Source organism: Pleurodeles waltl, chromosome 6 (assembly GCF_031143425.1).
Source record: "Pleurodeles waltl isolate 20211129_DDA chromosome 6, aPleWal1.hap1.20221129, whole genome shotgun sequence".
NCBI lineage: Eukaryota > Metazoa > Chordata > Amphibia > Caudata > Salamandridae > Pleurodeles > Pleurodeles waltl.
The window spans coordinates 561,747,996-561,773,040 of NC_090445.1; the positions used below are offsets into that span (position 1 = coordinate 561,747,996).

Sequence of the window (25,045 nt, forward strand, 5' to 3'; positions counted from 1 at the left end):
CATCGGAGGAGGTACCAGAGTCACTACCTCCAGTGGTAGTTGCCTCCCCCGTGGTACTTCCCTCACCCTCCAACCCACTGGTCCCCTTGGCATCGGTCGACTCTGCCTCCTGGGAAGCGTGGGCTGCAGCATCCCCACTCGCCGGTACCTTAGCTCCGTTGCCAGATGATGCTAATGTACACAGGGACACAAGAGGCAGGGGTGGGGAAACAAAACACGAAAGAAGTATATCAATTCCAAGAAGTTTGCACATGTTGGGACACATACACTCCCACCCAGCTCAAGCACAAACCATCAGCAGACACAACACATGTTATGAATGTGCCCCTGACTGGTAGGCATAATCCCAAAATACACTACATTTCCATCCTGAACCACTACTCTGATACACTTTGTGAAGCGAACCAATGAGAGACAATGCCAAGCCAACACATCTACAAGTTCATAAGGCTACAATGAATACAATGGTACAAACAGGGAACCCCTCACAGGCCTACAGACCCTTCCAAAACTAGCTATGACACTATCCCACGGACGTGGAGGGGAAGGACTGCAGGAACACAACTGTCTATGTGCCTGGCACTACTATGCATTCACCCCTTAGCATCTACCTACACTCATCATAGTGGCATCACAACAATGTTGGCCCTCACCCCCTTGTGGCTGCTGTGTTGCCTTCAAGCATCCATCCAAATTCCGAATAGGCCACCGCCAGAATGCGGGCCATTAGGGGGGTCAGGGTCCGACGGGCACCCCTCCCTCATTGGGAGGCCTTCCCCAGCTGGGCCTCTCCGGTCTTCTTGGCCCAGCACCTCAGGTCCTCCCACCACTTCCTGCAGTGGGTGCTCTGCCCGTTGTAGACCCCCAGGGTCTGCACTTCCTTGGTGATGGCTTGTCATAGTCCTCTCTTCTGATGGGCGGTGACCTGCATGGGTCACACAGAGTAAAGAAACAGACGTCAGTGTGGATGCCCCGTACACAAATGCCATACCCGTTCATACTGACATGGCCCATGGAGACATGCATATGAACAAATTACAAGCAGAAACTGCCAGACACACTACTGGTGACCAGTCACACAGCAAACAAAAACGCATACAAGCATCCGCCACATTCACACACATCTAAGGAGAAGAAATGTGATAATATTTCTGTGGATATCAATGGACACTTTGATGTGCTGGGTCTCCCTTTCAATGTTATGAGCCTTTGGCTATCTGAGGTCTAGGGGGTTGGCCCTCACGACCCGTGCACCAAAAAGTGCCATAAATTGTATATATATAATAAAGGAGGAAGGTGCGGTATTAATTCACCTTGACCCCCATTTTTCTCATTTCAAGAATGGTTGGAAGTGTGTCTACACTGTGATGCCATTATGATTGAGACATCTAACCACACATTAGCCTGACGGACTACCTCATTCTTTGTGTGTGTGTGTGTGCGTTACATATGTGCCGCATTGTAGAAATGTATTGTGACACCATGTGATGCAAGTGTATGCCCAAACTCAAAATGTGTTCCTTCATCACCAATAGGTACAGACCCATGTGGCGAGGGAGAGCCCCATCTGTTTACAGACCCCTAGTAGATCTGCCGCCATGGAGGAACGCCACATCATCATAACTTACCGACTTAATCGAGTTACAATCCTTGACATCTGTGTAGTTATGGATCCTGTTCTGAAGTCGGCAATCAGAATCAGCATACCAGACCTGCAACTGTGAAGTTGCTATCTCTGCTCCATTTTTTGGCCACAGGCTCATTTCAAGTGACAGTGGGCATGGCTGCAGGGGTATCTCAGCCAATGTTCAGCCACATCCTGTCCAATTTCCTGGATGCATTCGTTCTACACTTGCAAAGTTATGTCCAGTTTCCCCAAAGGGCTGATCTCACCGCCATCAAATCAGGATTCTGTGCCTTTGCTAATATCCCCCATGTGATAGGTGCCATTGATGGAACCCACATAGCTTTCCTGCCCCCAAGAGTGAATGAACAGGTGTATTGGAATCGTAAAAACTATCACTCCATGAATGTCCAATTGGTGTGTACTGCTGATCAGTACATTTTATATGCCAATGGAAGGTTCCCAGGATCAGTCACAATTCATTTGTGCTGAGAAACAGCAGTGTGCCACACATGATGGGACAACTACAGGGGGATATAGCTTGGCTCATAGGTGAGTGTGTATGACACTAGATCCGTTACATAGCTGACTGCCAGGCTGTATGCAAGTAACATGTGTGTTTCAACCCTCTATCGCCCACTTTTGCAGAGGATTCTGGCTACCCCAACATGTAATGGCTCCTGACACCTGTGAGAAATCCCAGGACAGATGCAGAGAGGAATTATAATGAGGCCCATAGTCGTACTAGGAGGGGGATTGAGCAAACCATAGGACCCCTGAAAGTAAGATTGTGTTGCCTCCATTTCACTGGAGGATCCCTGTGCTATGTCCCTTACAAGTTGTGTAAGATAGTGGTGGCCTGCTGCATGCTGCACAACTTGGCTGTGAGAAAAGCTATCCCACTTCTGGAAGAGGAGGATGCTGTCCAACCAGCCCTGCCACTACAGAGGAGGGATGAGAGTGATGGTGAAGAAGAAGGGGACGAGATCAACTCCAGGACCCAACTAATCAGTCTACACTTCCAGTGACTGTTCTATGATGCTGATGGATTCACTTCATTGTTTCAGTCTGACTCATGTAGTAAGTACTGTGGTGCCCTTTACCAGTGAAAATGCAAAATCATGACTGAAGTGGCAGATGACAGTGCACGCAATGGGATGTACAGTGTGAGATACTTCAGACACTACAGTGTGTTGGATCCCCTCCTGCAATAAAAGTGGCATTATGATGGTAACTGGCTAATGCATTCACATCCACAATTGATATCTCATATTGATTAAGGACAGATATTTTGAGTTCTCAGGTGTATTTATTCAAAGTCAAAACATCCATGAGTGTTGGGACAGTTGAAGGGAGTGAGCACATGGTGAACAACATACTCAGGTACAAATGCTCAGCTGTTGGTTGCACAGGGGTATCATCCATGGGGCCATTGGAAGATGGTGAGATGGCAGTGGCATGTCAACTAGGTAGCTCAGTGGCACACAAGGGAGACAGTTCAGGGCAGAGTCACTTCCTGGTGCTGGGCTTGGTCTTGGCTGGTGTTTCAGTGGGATGTCTTGGTCTGATGGCACATTTGTGAAGGTGCAGCTGGGCTGCAGGGGCAGGGGTGCTGGTGTCCTCTGAGTCCTCTGGCAGTGCCACCAGTCCAGTAGATGCTGCAGATGTAGATGGCAGGGCAGTGTCCTGGCTAGTGTATGGGGTCTGCAGGTGGGTGGAGGACTCAGGCTGGATGTTTGTCTAGTGCTGCAGCAACCCTGCAATGGAGGCCATGGTGGCATTGAGCTGTTTCCATTGTTCAATGGACTCCTGGTGGTGTGCTACCTGCAGCCTCTGATTCTGCTCCAAGGTGGCCAGGATCTGCCCCATCCTGTCCTGGGAATGGTGGTATGCTCCCAGTACCTCAGAAATCACCTCCTGGGCTGCTGCATCTATCCTTGGGCCACCCCGGTGGGCTACTGATGCTCTCCCACTGGCCCTAGCCCCCTGTGCCTGTGTCCCCTGCACAGGTCCAGCAGTACCACTTGTAGTTGACCCTTCATCATCCTGCCTGGTGGTGGGTGGAGACTCGGTCCTCTGTACTTGTGGGCAGCCAGTCCGTGGCCTGGTGATACTGGTGTGGGGTCGTTTGGCCAGAGCTGATGGTGGTGGCTGAGTGGTAGGGTTGTCAGTGGTGTCATGGATGGGGCTTCTGGAGGGTGACTGTCCAGGGGTGTGGATGGGCCAGGGATTTCCCCTGTGTCCAGACATCCCTCTGCACTCTCCTGAGTGGGGCCTCTGTCTTCAGGTGGAGGACTGGCACTTCTTGACGTCTCCGTCCGGGTGGCATGGGTGGTTGTGCCTGTGTGTGAGAGAATAGAGATGTGAGTGTCCTGCACTTTTTGGTCAATTGCAGCACTGGTCAACAGTAATTGATGGTTGGATTACCATGTAGTGGCATGCAAGGTCCCTTCCTGTACATTTAGATGCATTTATTGAGGGGTTGGTGGTGCATTGTGGGTATTGTAGTGCCACTGGGATTCCATGCATGGGTTGGTGACTGTGCACAGAGGACTGGATGGTGATTTGTTTGGGGGATTATCGGCATGCAAGTGACTTGGATGTGAGTGTGTGGGTGTTGTGGACTGGGTAGGGGATGGGGACCTGGTGACAGTGAGAGGGATGGGGTGATACATGCATTATAGGTGTGGTGACTGTTAAGGTATTGTAGTTGACTTACCCGAGTCCAGTCCTCCAGTGATTCTAGTGATGCCCTCCGGGTGCAGGATAGCCAGGACCTTCTCCTCCCAGTCTGTGTATTCGGGGGAGGAGGTGTGGGACCACCACCAGTCTGCTGTATGGGGATGTTGTGCCTGGATGCCATGGAACGAACCTTCCAGTGCAGGTCGTTCCATCTCTTCCTGATGTCCTCCCTTCTGCGTGGATGGTTTCCCACTGCATTGACCTTGTTGACTACAGTCTGCCATAGCCCCATCTTCCTGGCCACGGGTGTCTGCTGCACCTGTGGCTCGAATAGGTGTGGCTAGACACTGAATATTTCATCCACCATGGTCCTTAACTCCCTGTCTGTGAAGCGGGGTGCTTGGGGGTGCCATGGTGTGTGTTGTGGGTGGTGTGTTGTAGATGTAATGGTGCCGTTTTGTGGTTCTGTGTGTGGCTTGTGATGCTGGTTGTGCTATGTATGTGTTTTGGTGGTATATTTGTGTGTGTGACTTGTGTGATGGTTAGTTCAGTGTATGCGTGTTGTGTTGTCAATATTTGTTGTGCTATTGATGTTGCAAAGGATTGTGGGGGGTGTATGTGTGGGTTTTGGATGTGTGTCAGGTGTGTGCTTTTCGAACTTGCCATTGTGCACATTTGTTGTTGGTGGGTCTCATTGCTGGCCGTTGCGGTCCGTACCACCATTGTTTGTTCGACATTCACTATCTGCTGAGCTGATTTGTGCATCATTATTTGATGGGCTGGGGATTTGCCTGCATGGTGGTGGCGGGGTGGGATGTACTGCCTTTCTGCAGTCGTTGGCCCTAGCGGTGGGTAGAGGTTGCAAGATTTTTGGAGGTTTGTCTTTTTGGCATCATTATATGGCGGTATGCAGTTCACCGCCACTGGCGGTCTTTTGTTCACCGTCAGCACGGCGGTCGGCGGTGATTGCCACCAAGTTCATAATGAGGGCCTTAGTTCTGAATTGTTCACGAGTTCAGAGTCAGTGTGGGCCAGTTTCATTCTAGCGCCTTTGGGTGCTCACCATTCAGCCCTGTATTTCAACCACCCGTCCGGGCCGGACTGATTGTAGCGAGCACTGGGCACTTCCCAGGGAGGCTGGAAGGGTGGGAGCCGGTTTTGTTACTCAGGGCAAGTTTTGTAGCGTTGTTGCAATATCGGCCCCCAATAACGAAAGTAGCAGTTCTTCACTCATGCACCCCTAAACCCCACACACCCTTCCCACCCGGGTAGGGCCTGACAAGGATGCCAGGGCTGCTTTGCATTCACAGTCTAGCCCTGCCACCCTTTCACTGTTGGAGTCCTATTGCTGAGCCATTGGATCACCAGTCTTCTTCTGGCTAACAGTAAGGTGAAATGTATAAACCTTTTTTTGATGGGGCATTCACGGAAGTCCCAACAAAAAGACTTGGGGGTCACCCTGCAGGTCTAGGCGTAACCTGTCTTAACATGTGCCTGCCACCTGTTCCCAATAACCCTGGATTCTGAAATGTGTCCATGTCAGGTGATGATACATCTCTTCATGTTGGTCGCATTTCGGCCACTGAAGTGATTTTATATGGTCCAATCTATGGAGCATGACTGTGGTTATATATATGAGGTGTAGAAAGTTGGAACTGCCATTGTTGAATGCAGTTTTAAGGAGTATAAGCACTTCCTACCATTATGCATCACATAATTGTATGTTACAACATATAATATTTATCTGGATAAATGCAGGTCAAAATGATCAAAGATGCAATAAGTAAATGTAGAGATGTCACTGAAAAGTGATACAAAGTGTCTTCAGTCTTTTAGAAGCAAACAAAGTCTCTTTCAAGCACAAAGTACCTGGTTCACGTTAAAAATCTCCACAAAGAACCACAGAGGAGGAGATGCATGAAAACAAAGAGGTGTGCATCGATTTCACGGGCCGCACACAGCGATGCGTTGGTTAGTTTTCACGCAGGGATAGCTGTGCGTCCATTTCCGGAGCTCGGTCGTGGATCCTCTTCGGGTTGAGGGGTTTTCAGACGCCCCGGGGACGATGCGTGGATTTCCTGAGCTGGCAGGACGAAGTCACAGGAGCTGGGTCGATTCGGTGGGCGTTGTGTCAAAATTTCTACCACACGGCAGGCACTGCGTCGATTCCTCTTTGGAAGTCAGGCTGCAGTTTCCGGTCACTACGCTGGCACTGCATCGATCTTCTCGTTGAGAAGTCGGGCTGCGTCGTTCCAGATCGGCGAGCGGTTAAATTTTCACAGCAGTGCCGACTGTCTATCGTTTCTGGCAGGCTGTGCGTCCAATTTCACCGCACAAGGAGTCCTTCTTGTAGAGATGAAGTCTTTTTGGTCCTGAGACTTCAGGGAACAGGAGGCAAGCTCTATCCATGCCCTTGGAGAGCACTTCTTTACCACAGCCAGAGAGCAGCAAGGCAGCAGGGCAACAGCAAGGCAGCAGTCCTTCACAGAAAGCTGACAGGTGAGTCCTTTGGGTAGCCAAGCAGTTCTTCTTGTCATGATGCAGGTTCTGGTTACAAGTTTCTTCTCCAGGAAGTGTCTGTGAGGTACAGTGTCTACCCCAGGAAGTGTCTGAGTTGGAAGGGGCAGAGGCCCTGTTTATATATCCAAATGTGCCTTTGAAGTGGGGGAGACTTCAAAGAGTGGCTTAGAAGTGCACCAGGTCTCCTTTCAGTTCAATCCTGTCTGCCAGGGTCCCAGTAGGGGGTGTGGCAGTCCTTTGTGTGAGAGCAGGCCCTCCACCAAAACGCAGATGGGGGGGTCGGGAGAGAGTGATGAAGAGGGCACAAAAGAGAGAATACACAAAAAAGAAAAGGCATAAAATAGAATGCGTACTAAGAAAGAATGCACAAAAGAGAAAAGCAAAAAGGTACAAAACAGAAAAGGCACAAAACAGAAAAGGCACGCAGGTGGAGAGAAAGTAGAAAACAGGCAGAAAGAGAGTTATGACTGAGAGAAAGTGGGTGCGAGAGAGAGAGAGAAGAGAGGATCCGTTAAGGTGAGAGCAGAGAGAGCAAGGTGGGAGCTTAGAGGCGAGGAGCTGAGTCCAAAAGGACGACAAGTCACAGGTAAGTGGATGGGGGCTGGGCCTAGACACCTGCTCAATGAAGTAGCTGCTGCCATTAAGTAGGTCCTGGGAGGAGGGGCTTGTTAGGAGGCGAAAGAAGAAGAGGCAAGAAGGCAACACAGGAGAAGCAGGTAAACACCTGGGGAGGTGGAAAAAACCTACTAGACAGGGTCTGCAAGGAGCGTGATAGAGTGGGCACAGAAACAAAAATGCACAAAGAGAAAAGGCACAAAAGAGAAAGTGTGCACAGAGAGAAAGCACAAAAGAGAAAATCAAACATTCACAAAAGAGAAAGGGCACACAAATGAAAAGAAAGTGGAAAACAGGCAGTAAGACAGGTATGAAAGAGAGAGTGAGAGAGAGGAGAGGATAATCTAGGGCGAAAACAGAGGGAGTGAGGAATGTCATTCTGTCATAGATACTATCAGTTTGTGTAGAGGATAATCACTGCATATTATATCAGATCATGGGTAGCTTTGAACAACCAAGTGATTTGTGACATATTTTCATTACATTGTTTTGCAGCATGCATACACAGATTCAGGGCTACAGGGAGAAAAGTTGGAAGAAAATTGATCCATCCAGACTTACCTTCTTCAAGTTAAGGCCATGAGATATATTATCTGAAGTCATGAAAGCTGTTAGCAGGTGAGTGATTGCTCCGGCTTCTCCACAATGTGGGCGAAACAGGAATGTGTTCATTCCTCTCTCCCTGAAAGCAAATATATATTTTAGATGAAACCCACACTGTACCACATTAATGGAAGTAGATACTCATTTAAGTTTTGGTGAGCAGTCTACCAACCCACCCATTCGGTAGACAACCACCTGTCATTTCTAGGGATCCCCAACTCCCACAGATCTCTGTGCCTTTAGTGCATCTGCGAGTGCAATGATGCACTGAAGTACAGATGGATGCTGAGCAGACACCATGAGTCAGATTTAGTAAAAGCAAGGCAAGTTGCTGCAATGCGTGCGTGAATGGGAGAGTGTTCAATAACACCATATTTACAGAAACATGGCACTGTTGAGCTTTCTTGCTGCTTTAGCGCGCTTGTGGCTGCCTAGCACCAGCACAGGCACCCTGGTGTCATACTGCAAGAGTGCCGACGTTGGGGCAGGATTGTTTTTGTGCAGAGAGGGATACCTTACTGCACAAAACAATCCTTAGAGGCATTGCAGCACACATCAAAAGAGAAAGTAATGAAGAAAAGTGAAGATATGTCTCCTTGCTACGCCTCTCTTGGCTAGGCACACCATTTTAGTGCAAACTGAGGAGCTTCGCTGCAATACCTTTTTTTACACTCCCACACAAGGTGACGCGAATTGGCCCTTGCGTGGCTTTGTCAGTCTTGACTAGCATTCTACGTTATAGCTGCACCAAAAAAGTGTCTCGACCACAATGTAAATCTGGGCTTATGTTTGTTTGGCCCAGTAGCCAATGCTTTATTTGTCCTGGTAGGCATGACGAAATTGGGCGGGGAAAATCAGTGACGACACAACTGTGAACTGGTGGCCCATTGGCAGACAGAATATCAGGAACTGGGCTTCCCACGATGGAGCTAGCTGAGGCTTTGCCATTGGAAATCTAATAGTTTCTAGGACTCTAAATAAGCCTGTGGAAACAGGACCGCTGTTATGGTAGAGCAGAAGTTATGCTAAACTCTAAATGGGGCTCCTAGGCTTACAAAGAAATAGAATACTAGGTACTCAGTATATGGTACCCAACAAAAGAAAAAATCTGCAAACAAAAAAATATTTAAAGTTATAAACCTCTCAGACCCACAAGGGCCAAAAACATCAAGGATGTGTATGTGGCAGCAAGATTGAAGAGACTCGTGAAACAGTAAAAATTCTACCTTTTAATCCTGATACATCCAGGAAGCAGGCATTGATGTTTAGAATTTGCCACTAACATTTTATTTTTCAGAGTGAATGTATCTTTGATTAATGGTTCATACGTAAACAGATTACTAAACCCTAATGAGAAAAAATATAATTTCACATTTGCCCTTCCACATCTCTGTCACAACACAGAGAAATAAAGAGTGAACTTGCACACTACCTGAACAGAATTCATGAGAAATCATTGTGCATTTTTTCAATAGACACATGCTCAGCTGAAGCCTCAAAAACAGCCAGATCTAGGGGAGTCACATTAATTAAAGGTCCCTTTTCAATTTTTCGTTCAACTCGTCACACAGCGGGTATTCCCTCTAAGAGGCATTTTATTATATTATTTAAACTGCATATTTAAATTTAGATTTTAATGGCCAAATTTTCATTACATTCTCAAATTTAGGGGCATATTTATGAAACGTTCATGCAATGCAGGGCAGCAAACAAAGTTACTGTTCTGTGTTTCATGAACAGGAGAGATCTGAAAAGTGCCATATCTACTAAAATATGGTGCCCTTAAGCTATCTCCCTGCGCTGGCCCACGTATGGCTCCCTAGCGCCAACACAGGGTACTATGCTTCAGAGGTGCCTACATTACAGGCAGGATTGTTTTTGAGGAGCAAGTAGAACCTTCCTGTACAAAGAGGCATATTCCTCAATCTATGTGTAATGCAGATGGAGGAAGTAACAAGGAGAAATAAAGGCAATTCCAGCTTTACAAACCCACGCAACTCAGACCTTGCGTGCTTTGTCAATCCCAAATTAGTATTTGTGCTGCCCTATGTCGCTCTGGCTACCTAGCATAATGCAAAGGTGACACAGAGAATTAATAAATGTAGGCCTTAAATGTTGAGCGCTTGAAACCTCTGTTTTCAACATTAAAAAGCTAAGGATTACTCTTATGTGATTTGTGTGGCCAAACAGGCAGCTGGAGTCAATCCTAGTTGATTGCAATTATACCCTTAATTGTTGTTCAAAAGGTTGCCAGTTTTCTGAAGTACCCTCTGCCCCCACCTCCTCCCAGCAACTGACTATACACTTCACTTCTCTGGAAACGTCAAGCTGAACCAGCATCAAAATTTCGACCATTACTGGTTACAGGTTTATTAGAGAATCATGCTGCCAGCACACCTTTGACAGAAACCTGGATAGGATGAGCAACTGCTACATTTCTGTACAAAACTCTTATTTTCAGACTTACTTTCTTAGGTTGTTGAGCACCATAATGTTGGCATACATGTAGTAAATATAATAGCTGTAGGAAGGGTTTTTTTCGATGTTCCACTCTTGTGGCTTTGGACTCTTGTAACAAAACATATGGCCGCTATGCTTCGACTCATCATCCACACTGTCAAAAGCAGTGATCTATAGAAATGAAAAAGAATCAGCATTTTAGTATCTGTCAATATGTTGATTAATTCACAAAATGGTGTCACTCCACTCCAAAGGTCACTTGAATAATTTAATTAACACATCAGTGTTCAAAGGTTACTTCGCAGTAACAGCTACACCATGGTGAATGGCTTCTTAGCACTATAAGAGATAAATCGGAAGTACGTTACCATTTGCAAATGAAATAAACTCACACTTTAGAATCTGAAAAAAATCAAGGCTTTATCTATCTCCTGCCTGGTATGTCTTCAATAGTGTGGATTCCCTTAAGTCGGGGAGTACAAGAGCTGGACTGAACTCCTGTTGCCCTTTTCTGTATATGAAGACTCGCCGTCAGTAGTAAGAACGAGAAGCCCAATGTGGTAAGCAGCATAGGGAACTTTGACATCAGCTACTAGTGTAGCTTGAAACAACGATGATGCAATCTCTCCTGAACAAGTTGCAGTTTATTCAAAGTTTGATCTGGTATGTCAAGATAAACAGGTTAGCACAATCCAGCTCCCCAGATGAATGAAAAGTAAGGGAAAACTGCTCTGAAGCCAAATGTTCCTTTTAGGGAATCTTTGAAAGAGAAACAGCCAGTTCTTCACTCTTTAAGTTATTGTAGGTGGGTGCCTAAAATGAGAAGCTCTTATTTATAGATACACTATAATCTGAATCTGGAAATGTTAAATACTAGCTCATTGCATTTTTGGATCTTCCATCATCTCTGGCCAGTTCCATCTGGATCTTGGGTGAAATTAGCTTGTGGTTTGGCCAACCTGCCGCTAGAGTAGACCTGAACATTGCAGAACATCTTGTGGGCACTATGGGGGTCATTCTAACCCTGGCGGTAAAAACCGCCAGGGCGAATGACCGCGGTAGCACCGCCAACAGGCTGGCGGTGCACCGCTGGACATTCTGACCGCGGCGGTTCAGCCGCAGCCAGAAACGGAAAGTCGGCGGTGTACCGCCGACTTTCCGCTGCCCTTGAGAATCCTCCATGGCGGCGGAGCGCGCTCCGCCGCCATGGGGATTCTGACACCCCCTACCGCCATCCTGTTCCTGGCGGGTCTCTCCGCCTAGCAGACACTGAAATTCGCGACGGGTGCTACTGCACCCGTCGCACTCCAGCAACTCCACCGGCTCCATTCGGAGCCGGCTTCATCGTTGCTGGGTCTTTCCCGCTGTGCTGGCGGGCGGCCTTTTGGCGGTCGCCCGCCAGCACAGCGGGAAAGCCAGAATGGCCGCCGCGGTCTTGTGACCGCGGTGCGGTCATTTGGCGGTAACCGCATGGCGGGCGGCGACCGCCGCCCGCCGCGGTTAGAATCACCGCCTATGTTTACTTATTCTCATGTTGATAACAGTATCCATAAAAAGGCAGGATTCTGGATTAGGTACTTTTTACAACCTTTATTTGGAGGATTTGAGTTGTTGATCATTATGCAGTTGTTCTTTTCAAAATTGTTTTTAGGGTGATAAATACCATCCACCCGAAATCCGAAAAGATTGTTATGTAAAGAGAAACCAAGGCTCACTTTTGATATCCTTGTACCTTTTTTAAACAATTTAAGAGGATTCTAAATGGGGAACTCCTCTATGAACGTTTTGACTCTCAGCATTTAAAACTGCAGTTTTATCGCCCCTTTAAAATGAAGAGCCATTAATAATAGTGACACCAAAATCAACTGCCTTCCAACATACCTGAAAATGTAAAAGGCTTGTTTTAAATATCCTACTAGGATAACAATAAAACTGTATTATCCACCTCAGGGAAAACAAATTGTTCTCAAAATGAATGAGGCATCAGGTTCTGAGAAATTATTTTAAAAATGTATGTCATCTAGGACAGTGGCTCTCAACCTGTAGTCCATGGACCCTTGGTCTGCGACTGCTTAGAAAATGAAATAATCTTAACAGATTAGGCCATCAGCTTTAAGTAATGCCTCAGTAGGGGGTCCCAGAATTCCAATAATGATTCTGTAGGGGTCACCGGGTTTCAGTAACAATAAAGTGGGGGTCCACAGAAGTCAAAAGGTTTGGAACCCCTGATCTACAACAGTCATTCCCAGCCTGTGGTTAAGGTACCCCTGGGGGTCTACAAAGCCTTCTTAGGGTGTCTGCGACTGTTTTCGAAATTAAATAATATTAACGGATTAATGAAGTGTACATAAATACAGTGGCTATTGGTATCATTGAACATTTTCAAACAAATGATAAATGTCAAGGAGTTTGAAATTGGAGGCTAAATTAGTATTCTCAGATTGATTCGTGGGAGCAGTGCATCAAACAGAATATAGTATGGACGAGGCATAGCTTCAATTGAATTTAGGAAAGATCCAACCTTCCTATTTTTTTTTTTTAATTTGAACATTTGTTTTTTGCTAATTAAATAATATGTTTTATAATTTGTGCCCATGAATGCTTGTTTTTGTAGGTTTTTGTGTATTATTTTGTGGTTAAAATCATCCATTGTGTTTAGGCCGGGGTCCCCGGCTTCCCGTAATGACCCTTTGGGGGTTTCCTGGATTCCATTAATGATTCAGTGGGGGTCCCGGGCACCAGTAGTGATAAAGTGGGGGTACCCAGAAGTCAAAAGGCTGGGAACTACTTATCTAGAAAACATTTCTACTCCACACATCTTCTGATTTTATCCATCTGATTGGATGGTGTGAGGTATTTCACAACTTTGCAAAACACAGAATCAGAATACATTTATGCCACCGTTTTTGTTGTCCTCTTGTTAGACCTGACAGCCTTAGAGTGGTCTTCCCCCAAACGTTTTGCCTGCCTGCCTCATATTTTGCTGATTTCTTTTTGTTTGCCTTAGGACTTTGACCGCTTTACTAATGTTGACCACTGCTGTCACAAAAGTAAACAATACTTACGAGAGCGAACAGTATATAGCTTTATTCCTCACAAACTACCTTTTATGCATTAACCACAACTCATGTTAAGAACACTCCATCTTTGACGGTGAGGAGTGTGAAGGGCTCATTGAATTTAAGGATTCTGAGGTGTGTTTTTTTGGATTTGGTTGTTTCCTTTTTGAGGTTTTGAGTGGTAAATGTGGTAGAGAGACATGACTGGTGATTAATGAGTAAATAAAGAAGGGAATGTAATAGGTTTTACAAGTGGGATGGTGGATTAGTTTGGAGTGTATATGAAGTGGGGGGATAATAGGTATGATAAGAAGTGAGATACATGAGATAATAAGAGAGATACATGCAATTTTCTACACTTGCTAACAATTTGGACTTGGATAAATGAGGATTCTGACCACAAGAATGGTGCAAATCATGTATTCTCTCCTCTTTGTAGGATGCTTATTAGTGGCAATTAATTGCATGATGGTGATGATGACCAGTCCCTTCACATTTGAGTAGAGGGTAGTTTGTGAGGAATAACAGATTCAGCAATATATTGTTCTTTCTTGTAAGTATTGTTTACTTTTGTGATTTTAGTTAGCATATATTACACTGGGCATTGTTAGAATATCATTATAGGTAATACTGAATGATCTATCATTGAATTATGTATTGAGGTTTTTGGGATAGAATATGGTGACCGAGACATTGTAGATGCTGTGCGTTTTGAAGTTAAGGTGGTTTCTAAGGTGAGTTGAAGAGCTGTGGAAATTGTACTTTGTTTTATGTGTGTTTTATGTGTTTTTAAAGATGGCTTTGATTGTATTTGTTTCACAGCCCTGATGAAGTACTTTTGGATGGACGAAGCACATTGGCTGGGTTGGATTTTTTATTGAAGAATACAAGGATTTTGAAGACTACATAATGGCTCCCATGTATCTATAGACTGAATGAAGAACTTGCATTTTGATGAACTTAATGCTATCCCAGTTTTAGCTATATAATTGAATTACCCACCTACCCCATTGTGATTTGTAGCACTCCCTTCTCTGTTGAGATTATTCTGTTTAAGGGGGGTGAGAGAGCAGTAAGATCCATTGACGGTGTAGCGCTGTGACTTCAAGATATATATATATATATATATATATATATATATATATACTAAGGTTGGTGCAGTCAGGGCAAGCCTTTCTACTGCTCTGCTTTTTTACTTTACCTGAATAGACTGTGTCCTATCCCCAAACAAAGGACTGCTTAACACCCTGTAGTGAGTCTGGAGCCAGAGCAGAAAGGGAGATCCTCTGTGCACTTCAAAGCCCTTCTTTGAAGGGTCCCCCACTTCAAAGGCACCACTGGATATAAGAACTAGACTTCTGACCCTACCAAGTCAGTATACTTCTGGACCTATGGGTACTCTGCCAGGAAGAAGGGCTGCTGTGCTGCTAGAAGAGCTGCTACTCTGATGAAATGCTGCTCAGGAAGAACTGCTGTCTTGTTATGCTGCCCTGCTGCCTGCTGCCCTCCTTGCCTGGGTGAGAAAGTCTGGAACCACATCACTCATACCGATAACCAGAGTCACTCCAAGGGCTTCCTGGCTTGCCTCGTGTTCTTCAGAAGTCTCAGGGACACAAAAGGCTTCGAACCCATGTCCTACAACATCTGGGCTCTTCAATCTGTGAGTCTTACCCTGCTAAGTGATGCCAATCGAGTCCTGGGCCCTTGGAAGTGGGTATAAAGTGCTGCTCCAGTCCAGAATCCAGGTATCAACACCGCGCCGCTCGGAACCAGCCCATCTCCATTGACGCAGACACATTGCCACTGCTGCGATGATTGAGGACATAGCATTGCCAACAGCAAGGTGCATCACCTCCATTCCTGGCACATCTCTGACTTTGTGCGTCTTGGAACTGACGCATCGCCTACGTCCGAAGGAGAGATGACGACACATCACCCTCCCTGCTCTTCCTATCGCCCTCGTCCTCAACACAACCGAGATACTTTTTAGCAGGCCAAGGCTGTTCCCTGTATCCAACCTGGGCTCCTTCGCGGTCAACCTGACTTTTCAGATTGGACCTGGTCCATCGTGACCAGATAGCCCTGGCTGGAGCTTTATGCTTTTAAGCACTACATTTCCATATATTCTTTAAAAATTCATATCTCTAGTTCTACATATTGGATTTTTGTCAGTTGGTCTTGTTTTGTTCATTAAACTAAGCTCTATTTTTCTAATCAGGTGTGATATATTTTTCTGTGGTGTTTTCATTATTTTACTGTTTGAGGTGTTGCAAAAATACTTAACCCATTGCCTCTTAATCTAACCTCTCATGTTAAGTGTAGGAGGCTGGACTGGCTTGTAGTGAGTACCAAGGGGTACTTGCACCTTGCACCAGGCCCAGTTATCCCTTATTAGTGTATAGGGTGTCTAGCAGCTTAGGCTGATAGATAATGGTAGCTTAGCAGAGCAGCTTAGGCTGAACTAGGAGACGTGTGAAGCTACTACAGTACCACTTAGTGTCATATGCACAATATCACAAGAAAACACAATACACAGTTATACTAAAAATAAAGGTACTTTATTTTTATGACAATATGCCAAAGTATCTTAGAGTGTACCCTCAGTGAGAGGATAGGAAATATACACAAGATATATATACACAATAGCAAAAATATGCAGTATAGTCTTAGAAAACAGTGCAAACAATATATAGTTACAATAGGATGCAATGGGGAAACATAGGGATAGGGGCAACACAAACCATATACTCCAGAAGTGGAATGCGAACCACGAATGGACCCCAAACCTATGTGACCTTGTAGAGGGTCGCTGGGACTATTAGAAAATAGTGAGAGTTAGAAAAATAACCCTCCCCAAGACCCTGAAAAGTGAGTGCAAAGTGCACTAAAGTTCCCCTAAGGACAAAATAGTCGTGTTAGAGGAATAATGCAGGAAAGACACAAACCAGCAATGCAACAACTGTGGATTTCCAATCTAGGGTACCTGTGGAACAAGGGGACCAAGTCCAAAAGTCACAAGCAAGTCGGAGATGGGCAGATGCCCAGGAAATGCCAGCTGCGGGTGCAAAGAAGCTTCGACTGGACAGAAGAAGCTGAGGTTTCTGCAGGAACGAAAAGGGCTAGAGACTTCCCCTTTGGTGGACGGATTCCTCTCGCCTTGGAGAGTCGTGCAGAAGTGTTTTCCCGCCGGAAGGACGCCGACAAGCCTTGCTACATGCAAATCGTGCGTTTGGCGTTTTTGGACGCTGCTGGGGCCCAGGAGGGACCAGGAGGTCGCAAATTGGACCTGCAGAGAGAGGGGACGTCGAGCAAGACAAAGAGCCCTCACTGAAGCAGGTAGCACCCGGAGAAGTGCCAGAAACAGGCACTACGAGGAAGCGTGAAACGGTGCTCGCCGAAGTTGCACAAAGGAGTCCCACGTCGCCGGAGACCAACTTAGAAAGTCGTGCAATGCAGGTTAGAGTGCTGTGGACCCAGGCTTGGCTCTGCACAAAGGATTTCCACCGGAAGTGCACAGGGGCCGGAGTAGCTGCAAAGTCGCGGTTCCCAGCAATGCAGCCCAGCGAGGTGAGGCAAGGACTTACCTTCACCAAACTTGGGCTGAAGAGTCACTGGACTGTGGGGGTCACTTGGACAGCATCGCTGGATTCGAGGGACCTCGTTCGTCGTGCTGAGAGGAGACCCAAGGGACCGGTAATGCAGCTTTTTGGTGCCTGCGGTTGCAGGGGGAAGATTCCGTCGACCCACGGGAGATTTCTTCGGAGCTTCTGGTGCAGAGAGGAGGCAGACTACCCCCACAGCATGCACAAGCAGGAAAACAGTCGAGAAGGCGGCAGGATCAGCGTTACAGAGTTGCAGTAGTCGTCTTTGCTACTATGTTGCAGGTTTGCAGGCTTCCAGCGCGGTCAGCGGTCGATTCCTTATCAGAAGGTGAAGAGGGAGATGCAGAGGAACTCGGCTGAGCTCATGCATTCGTTATCTAAAGTTTCCCCAGAGACAGAGACCCTAAATAGCCAGAAAAGAGGGTTTGGCTACCTAGGAGAGAGGAAAGGCTACTAACACCTGAAGGAGCCTATCAGCAGGAGTCTCTGACGTCACCTGGTGGCACTGGCCATTCAGAGCAGTCCAGTGTGCCAGCAGCACCTCTGTTTCCAAGATGGCAGAGGTCTGGAGCACACTGGAGGAGCTCTGGACACCTCCCAGGGGAGGTGCAGGTCAGGGGAGTGGTCACTCCCCTTTCCTTTGTCCAGTTTCGCGCCAGAGCAGGGGCTAAGGGGTCCCAGAACCGGTGTAGACTGGCATATGCAGAATTGGGCACATCTGTGCCCAACAAAGCATTTCCAGAGGCTGGGGGAGGCTACTCCTCCCCTGCCTTCACACCATTTTCCAAAGGGAGAGGGTGTCACACCCTCTCTCAGAGGAAGTTCTTTGTTCTGCCATCCTGGGCCAGGCCTGGCTGGACCCCAGGAGGGCAGCTGCCTGTCTGAGGGGTTGGCAGCAGCAGCAGCTGCAGTGAAACCCCAGGAAGGGCAGTCTGGCAGTACCAGGGTCTGTGCTACAGACCACTGGGATCATGGAATTGTACCAACAATGCCAGGATGGCATAGAGGGGGCAATTCCATGATCATAGACATGTTACATGGCCATATTCGGAGTTACCATGGTGAAGCTACATATAGGTAGTGACCTATATGTAGTGCACGCGTGTAATGGTGTCCCCGCACTCACAAAGTTCAGTGAATTGGCTCTGAACAATGTGGGGGCACCTTGGCTAGTGCCAGGGTGCCCTCACACTAAGTAACTTTGCACCTAACCTTTACCAGGTAAAGGTTAGACATATAGGTGACTTATAAGTTACTTAAGTGCAGTGTAAAATGGCTGTGAAATAACGTGGACGTTATTTCACTCAGGCTGCAGTGGCAGGCCTGTGTAAGAATTGTCAGAGCTCCCAATGGGTGGCAAAAGAAATGCTGCAGCCCATAGGGATCTCCTGGAACCCCAATTCCCTGGGTACCTCAGTACCATATACTAGGGAATTATAAGGGTGTTCCAGTAAGCCAATGTAAATTGGTAAAAATGGTCACTAGCCTGTCAGTGACAATTTGGAAAGAAATGAGAGAGCATAACCACTGAGGTTCTGATTAGCAGAGCCTCAGTGAGACAGTTAGTCACTACACAGGTAACACATTCAGGCACACTTATGAGCACTGGGGCCCTGGGTTACCAGGGTCCCAGTGACACATACAACTAAAACAACATATATACAGTGAAAATTGGGGGTAACATGCCAGGCAAGATGGTACTTTCCTACATTAAGGGATACCTCTACCAACCAGAAACCCAATTTCTAACACCTCGGATGATACAGTGTAGTCCTACATCTGTCTGGAGGCAGCTTTAGGCACATCTTACCCTCCTCATGTTCAGTCCCTGTCTATCTGTTCTACTCTTCATATTTCACTTCCTACTCTGTAATCTGCATTGCCCTTGCCCCGACACACAAATGAGAATACACAACAAAAAAGAGATTAAACTGATGATAATCCTACATTGCATTTGGCTAAGCATTCTCTGCAGTTTGTGGCTAATTCTGGTAGACTGACAGGAACCCTGCTTCTGAGGGTAGCACCTTTTTAAATGGTCTCTTTCGACAACCTCCATCATTAGGTGTTGGTTTCTCTTCCAGATGGGCATCCTTAATGGAGTTGGAGGTTTAGGTGGCTGAGATCCATTTTACTCATCCTGTTCTTCTTGAACTGAGAACTCATTCGGGCTATGGTCCTCTAATAAGATCAAGCCAACATCATAGTCCTGTTTACATGTGATAGAGCATGCATTTTAGCTCTGCCCCTTGTGTCACTGAAGTCATTAGACTGTGACAAGTTGAGTTTATGAGTGTAAATGAGAGAAAAACTAACAAGTTGTACAGACTTGCATTTTAAATGTGCATTTTGCTGGCATTTGACAGTTCAACATAGGTGCCTTTTTGATTAAATCATATGCTAGAAGGTTAAAGTTGATGTTAAATGTAATTTAGACTCTAAACTAATAGCCTATTAAGAAACAAATTTAGATTTATTGTGTTTTATGAAAGAATAATGACTTTGGAAATATGTGCAAGTGAGAAAATGCAGTTCGCTGTTACACCTAAAGTAATGCAATAACATTTAAATGAAATGTTTTACTTATACTGATGAAATATTATTAATGATAAATTTATAAGCTTTCTATACGATATTTTTTTTTCTTAACAGGTATTAAATCAACTGCATTTTGTATAGCATAACTGAGGCCTACAGAGCTTGTATTTCAATCATGTAAAAGTGCCAAATAATTTTTTTTTTAACGTGAAGTCTTTTTTCAGATTTCATTCCCATGACAAGCAAAGTCCCACTTGTAAAAAAGTCTATTGTTTAACTGTAGAAGAACTGTACCCATTTGACCTTGAAAGTTTTGTAGTACAGGAACATGGACTGATATTGTATACAATTGTTGCTACCTGTTTGGAGCCACACGGAAAGGAGATGTTCCCATGACAGACTTGGGAAAATGTCGAACCAGTGGAACCTGAGGTCTGGTGATCGATTCTAAGTGTATGATGCCCCTTCAACGTAAAGTGGGCTGACACATTTGGCAAATCAGAAGGTTTCATGTGGATTAATATAGTGTTGGTTAATCAAACTTTGTTCAGTGCAGAACAGAAGCAGCCCTTGTCGTGTCTTGGTCTGAGACAGACACTTTCTTGATGCTTGCAGATGCCTTGCTGACCAGATGCTTTGCTGATGAAGATTCCCTGAATGCTGTATCCCTTGGAGAGGTATTTTCCTCTCTGCCTTTTTCCATTGCCCCATTGAAATTCCCATTTAGATTAGAAACACCACTATGCTGACATTTATTTTATTTTTATTTTTAGTTAGCATCCGTAGCCCAAGTTATTTTATTTTTCCAAATTATTTTTGTTGTATGTTGCCAGCATGTGTTCTCCGTACACATGTATTTCCCTAATTTGGTTAGCTATAGGGTTAACGTATGCCCAGCAAAAGATTATTGACAATTGAATTTTAATTTACTAAATGATTGTGAAATCTGGGCACCGTATTATTACAGTGTCACAGGTATTTCTATTGTCTTTCTGTATTATTGTTCTTGAATTCTTAGTTCTGTGGATGTTAGTAATCTTGAATTCATTTTGTTGCCTTGGTTTTGCTCATTGTCTACATGACTTTGAGCTGGTGTTTGTATTAAAGCTAAGAATTATATTCCTGATTGGAGTTTCTCTCTTGTGGCCACATTGGCAATGGTGTCCAAATTATTGGGGTGGTGGTGAAGTAATTGCTGATGGGCCATCGACCTCATTGCACTTTTGATTCTTACGAAGGATGAAGAATGTGTACACAGTTCTAGTAGCATCGTCATGGTTTTTTCCCATACGAGGGCGAACCATATTTTTGTTTGGAGTTAGGGTATTAGGATTGACCTCATGTCATTGCCCAGTCCAAGAATTGCCCACCCTGTAATTCGTCCATGGTCCGTTCCGGAGATTGATGAAGTTCCAGCATTTTGACTACAAGTGAGGTGAGGTATAAATAAAGATTTACGCTTCCAATGCTTTATGATTGAAGATAGCGGTGAACTGTGATGTTGTGAAGTGTTTTGCAGAGTCGTCGTGCTCAAAGTAATTGTGGCGCTTTGTGCTAAAAAATGTCTGTGGTTGTTGTTGTTGATGGGTCCATAGATGCACCAGTGTAGAAGATACTCGGTTAATTTATTGTCTGCAGTGAGGCACTTATCATGAGATGTCCTTGACAGTGCCAATAGTTTTCCTTGAGTGAGTGTGAGTTTTTGGTTGGTATGGAGCATCTATATCAACTGGAGTGAGAATTGCTGGTCAAGTTTCACTTGTTGCGTAATTGTGAAAGCCACAGTCGGAAGTGTAGCCTGTACAGCTTTCGAAGTGATTGAGTTCTACCTGTAGTGTTCAGACAGGTTGTTGGTTTTTGCTCTCAATATTTTGCATTAGATGTGAGTGAGCGATTGTGTGAGAGACAACTGCGAAGCAATTGCAGCTGCTGAGAGAAGCAAGTGAGACATCATTTTGTGCTGCGCTGGTATATGTCAGTTATTGTGAAGCTGCGCTGGTATTGGTAGACAGAACCGTGTTGCTATTGGTTGAGAACAGGTTGAGAAAAGGATTGTGGGATTGAATTTACTTCCTGATTTGATAAAAATTATTGTGGTTTATTGAATTTGAGCAAAATGAAATTTTTCAAAGTATTAAGAAGTGTGCTAAGAGGTGCTAAGAGGCGATGTGTTTATTCCAATCAGAGAGGGTGAAAAAGTTGCACCAGAGAGAACACCAGCTTATGAAGTGACAAAAACAAAAGGAGTTTCAGAATGTGAGTGGCTTAAACAATGGTGTACAATACTGAGAAAGAGGGTTCGTTAGTTTTTCCTTGTTATGGAGCATTTAATCTGAGAATTTTAGAAAATTTGAGGAGAGTAATGTGTGAATTAAAGCCTCCTCAAAGACCTGCACAATTTGAAGCCCTTGCTATTTGGGAACTTGTTGCAAGACAGAATATCAATCAATCAAGGATTTATAGAGCGTACTAATCATCCGTTAGCGTCTTGAGGCGCTGGGGGGAGGAGCTACTGGTCGTAGAGCCATGTCTTGAGGTGTTTCCTGAATGTCAAGAGGTCTTGGGTCTGGCGAAGGTGGAGCGGTAGGGAGTTCCAGGTCTTGGCGGCTAGGTGATAGAAGGATCTTCCTCCGGCGGTGGTGCGGCGGATGCGGGGGATGGAGGCGAGGCTGGCGGAGCGAAGATTGCGGGTGGAGGTGTGGAAGGTGAGTCTGTCGTTGAGGTAGACTGGGCCTGTGTCATGGAGGGCCTTGTGTGCGTCGATGAGGAGTTTGAAGGTGATCCTCTTTGATACTGATAGCCAGTGAAGGTCTCTGAGGTGGGGGGAAATGTGGTTGCGGCGTGGGATGTCCAGAATGAGGCGGCGGATGCGTTCTGGATTCTTTGCAGCTTTGTTAGGAGTTTGGTTGTTATTCCTGCATATAGGTCGTTTCCGTAGTCCAATCGGCTGCTGACCAGGGCGTGGGTGACAGTTTTCCTGGTTTCAACGGGAATCCACTTGAAGATTTTGCAAAGCATGCAGAGAGTATTGTAGCAAGAAGAGGAGATGGCATTGACCTGCTGAGTCATGCTGAGTGTGGAGTCCAAGATCAAGCCTAGGTTGCGTGCGTGGGTGGTGGGTGAGGGCGTGGTTCCTAGGGAGGTGGGCCACCAGGAGTCATTCCAAGTTGAGGGGTTGGTGCCAAAGATGAGGATTTCTGTCTTGTTTGTGTTTAACTTGAGGTAGCTTTATTCCATCCAGCTGGCGATGGCGTGAAGTCCGTTGTGGAGGTTGTTCTTTGCAGTTGTAGGGACTTTCCTGAGGGAGAGGATGAGCTGAGTGTCGTCTGCGTAGGAAACTATGTTGATGTGGTGGGTTCGTGCGATGTTGGCGAGGGGGGCAATGTAAACGCTGAAGAGCGTGGGAGAATAAAACAACAAAATTTGAGAACTGACTGCAGAAAGCAGTTAGGACATCAACAGAAGTTAGATGGGATGCAGAACAAAAAAGGTAGCAAGCAATAATATTAGATGGAGTGGGAATGTTTCCAGCCATTACAGAGGAAGGTGATTGGAATACAAAACCTAGAAAATTAAAGAAACAGACAGCGAAGGCAGAACAGACAACAGGAGACAAAGGTAAAAAGACAGTCACATATGAGAGTGACTTGGAAGATGAGTTAATAAATCAGCTTCTGATGAATCATCCCCCACTGTGTCATTCAGTTGAGGTAGAACCAAGTAGTGAAGCAGTACAGACTGTAGTACCGGAATGTGCCATCTGCTCCAGTTGCACACAGCCTGATTCAGACGATTACAAGTACACCTGCAAATTCAGTGCACAAGGGCCCATGGTTTATCCACCAGTTCCGACTGTCAATACAACACAGTCCATTGCAAGTCCAACTGTGAATCAGGTAATGCCAAGTCCTAATGTGAATCAGATGCCAAACCCTATTGTGACCTAGTGTGATTACACCTGTACAGAACTGTAATCAGAATCAGACTTTCAGTACTGTTTTAACAGGTCAAAGTTCTGGAATGACAATTCAGAGTCAGACAAATTTGATGGGGCTCAATTCACTAACAGGTCCTTGACTAAAGGCCCAGTTGTTCCATTGTATGCTTCAAGTAACTCTGAAAGTCATGCTTAGTCAATGAATGTTTCAGCAGTACCTGAAACACCATCAGCATTTGCTGGGATATCACTAATTGGTATGCAGAGATCAGTATATTCAAACAATTAAAAAATGGAGAGAATTGTTTCCTTCGCCCCACCTTTGACCCTTACACGAATTGCAGAACCTAACCAGATGTTAAATCAAGCAGGACCAGTTCTTGATGCAAGGTTTCCTGAGGGAACCCCTCTTCTTTATATGCCCACACCAGATCAGATTATGAGTGCACATTGCAGTACTCTGCAAAATGTGCCCCAGATAAATAATATTAGCTTGCAAGGTCTTTCAGCACAACAGCTAACCGACTGGTTAAACCATCTGAGTCCGCATGGTGCAACAGGCACAACAAATGGTAATGTTAAATCATTAGATACACCAGAGAGAGACAGAACAGTGAATGTGCCCATACTGAAATTAGAATTAAATGGTCTGATTATGGGAACAATTGAGATGGAGCCATTAGAAAAATGCACAGAAGATTAATTGAGACTCATGTGCAAGGATGTTACCCAATGTGAAAGATTGACTTATGAGAAGTTAGCGGAATTGGCTGAGAAATAAGAAGTTGATTTAGAAAATTCAAAACCATTAAAGAGAAGCCACAGATTAGAGTTCAGAAACAAAGACATTTATAATATGAGATCGCCTGGAATGAGAATGCACATTAAGGAATTAATTACATACATTCAAACATGGAGAGCATTAGATAAATGGGAAGGCAGATTGGCAAAGAAAACAGATCAGAAGAATGCAAAGCAGAATTTGTCTCCGTCAGGAGCCAATCAAGCTGAGTACAATGTGAAAATGATGCAGATGAGAGAGATACCAGATAGAGGTTATCTGCATCTACCGTGGAGTAGAAGTGATATAACGTCATTCGCAAATGATTACCCGAGTTGGAGAGAGAAGCTAGTGGAGTGGTATAAGCTGATAGAGAGATTTGTGAAACTTTCAAAATGCCTGTGGGAAGATTTGAATGCATAGTTTGGTAATGTGGTTCCAGCTGACTTATGGACAGAGTGCAAACGAAGTGTTGATTGGCCAGAGTGTGAACACCCGTGAGATCCAGTAACAGGTGCACCGCCTGAAGAGGTGATGAAAAAGTATTCTAAGGTAATTGAATTCCTGAAGAACAAAGTGTTTCCCAAAAGATACTGATTGGCAGGCAGTTGACAGAACAGCACA

At 45.4% G+C, this 25,045-nt stretch overlaps 1 protein-coding gene across 1 annotated transcript in view; it reads right to left on the minus strand.

Moving 5' to 3' along the window:
* Positions 1–25,045, minus strand: part of LOC138299976 (AMP deaminase 1-like) — a 342,156-nt gene that overhangs the window by 41,086 nt on the left and 276,025 nt on the right. The window contains exons 11-12 of the mRNA XM_069238734.1: positions 10,512–10,675; positions 8,003–8,123 (exon numbers count right to left, since the gene is read on the minus strand). Coding sequence (XP_069094835.1) covers positions 8,003–8,123; positions 10,512–10,675 — 285 coding nt within the window. The remainder of the gene's footprint in view (positions 1–8,002; positions 8,124–10,511; positions 10,676–25,045) is intronic.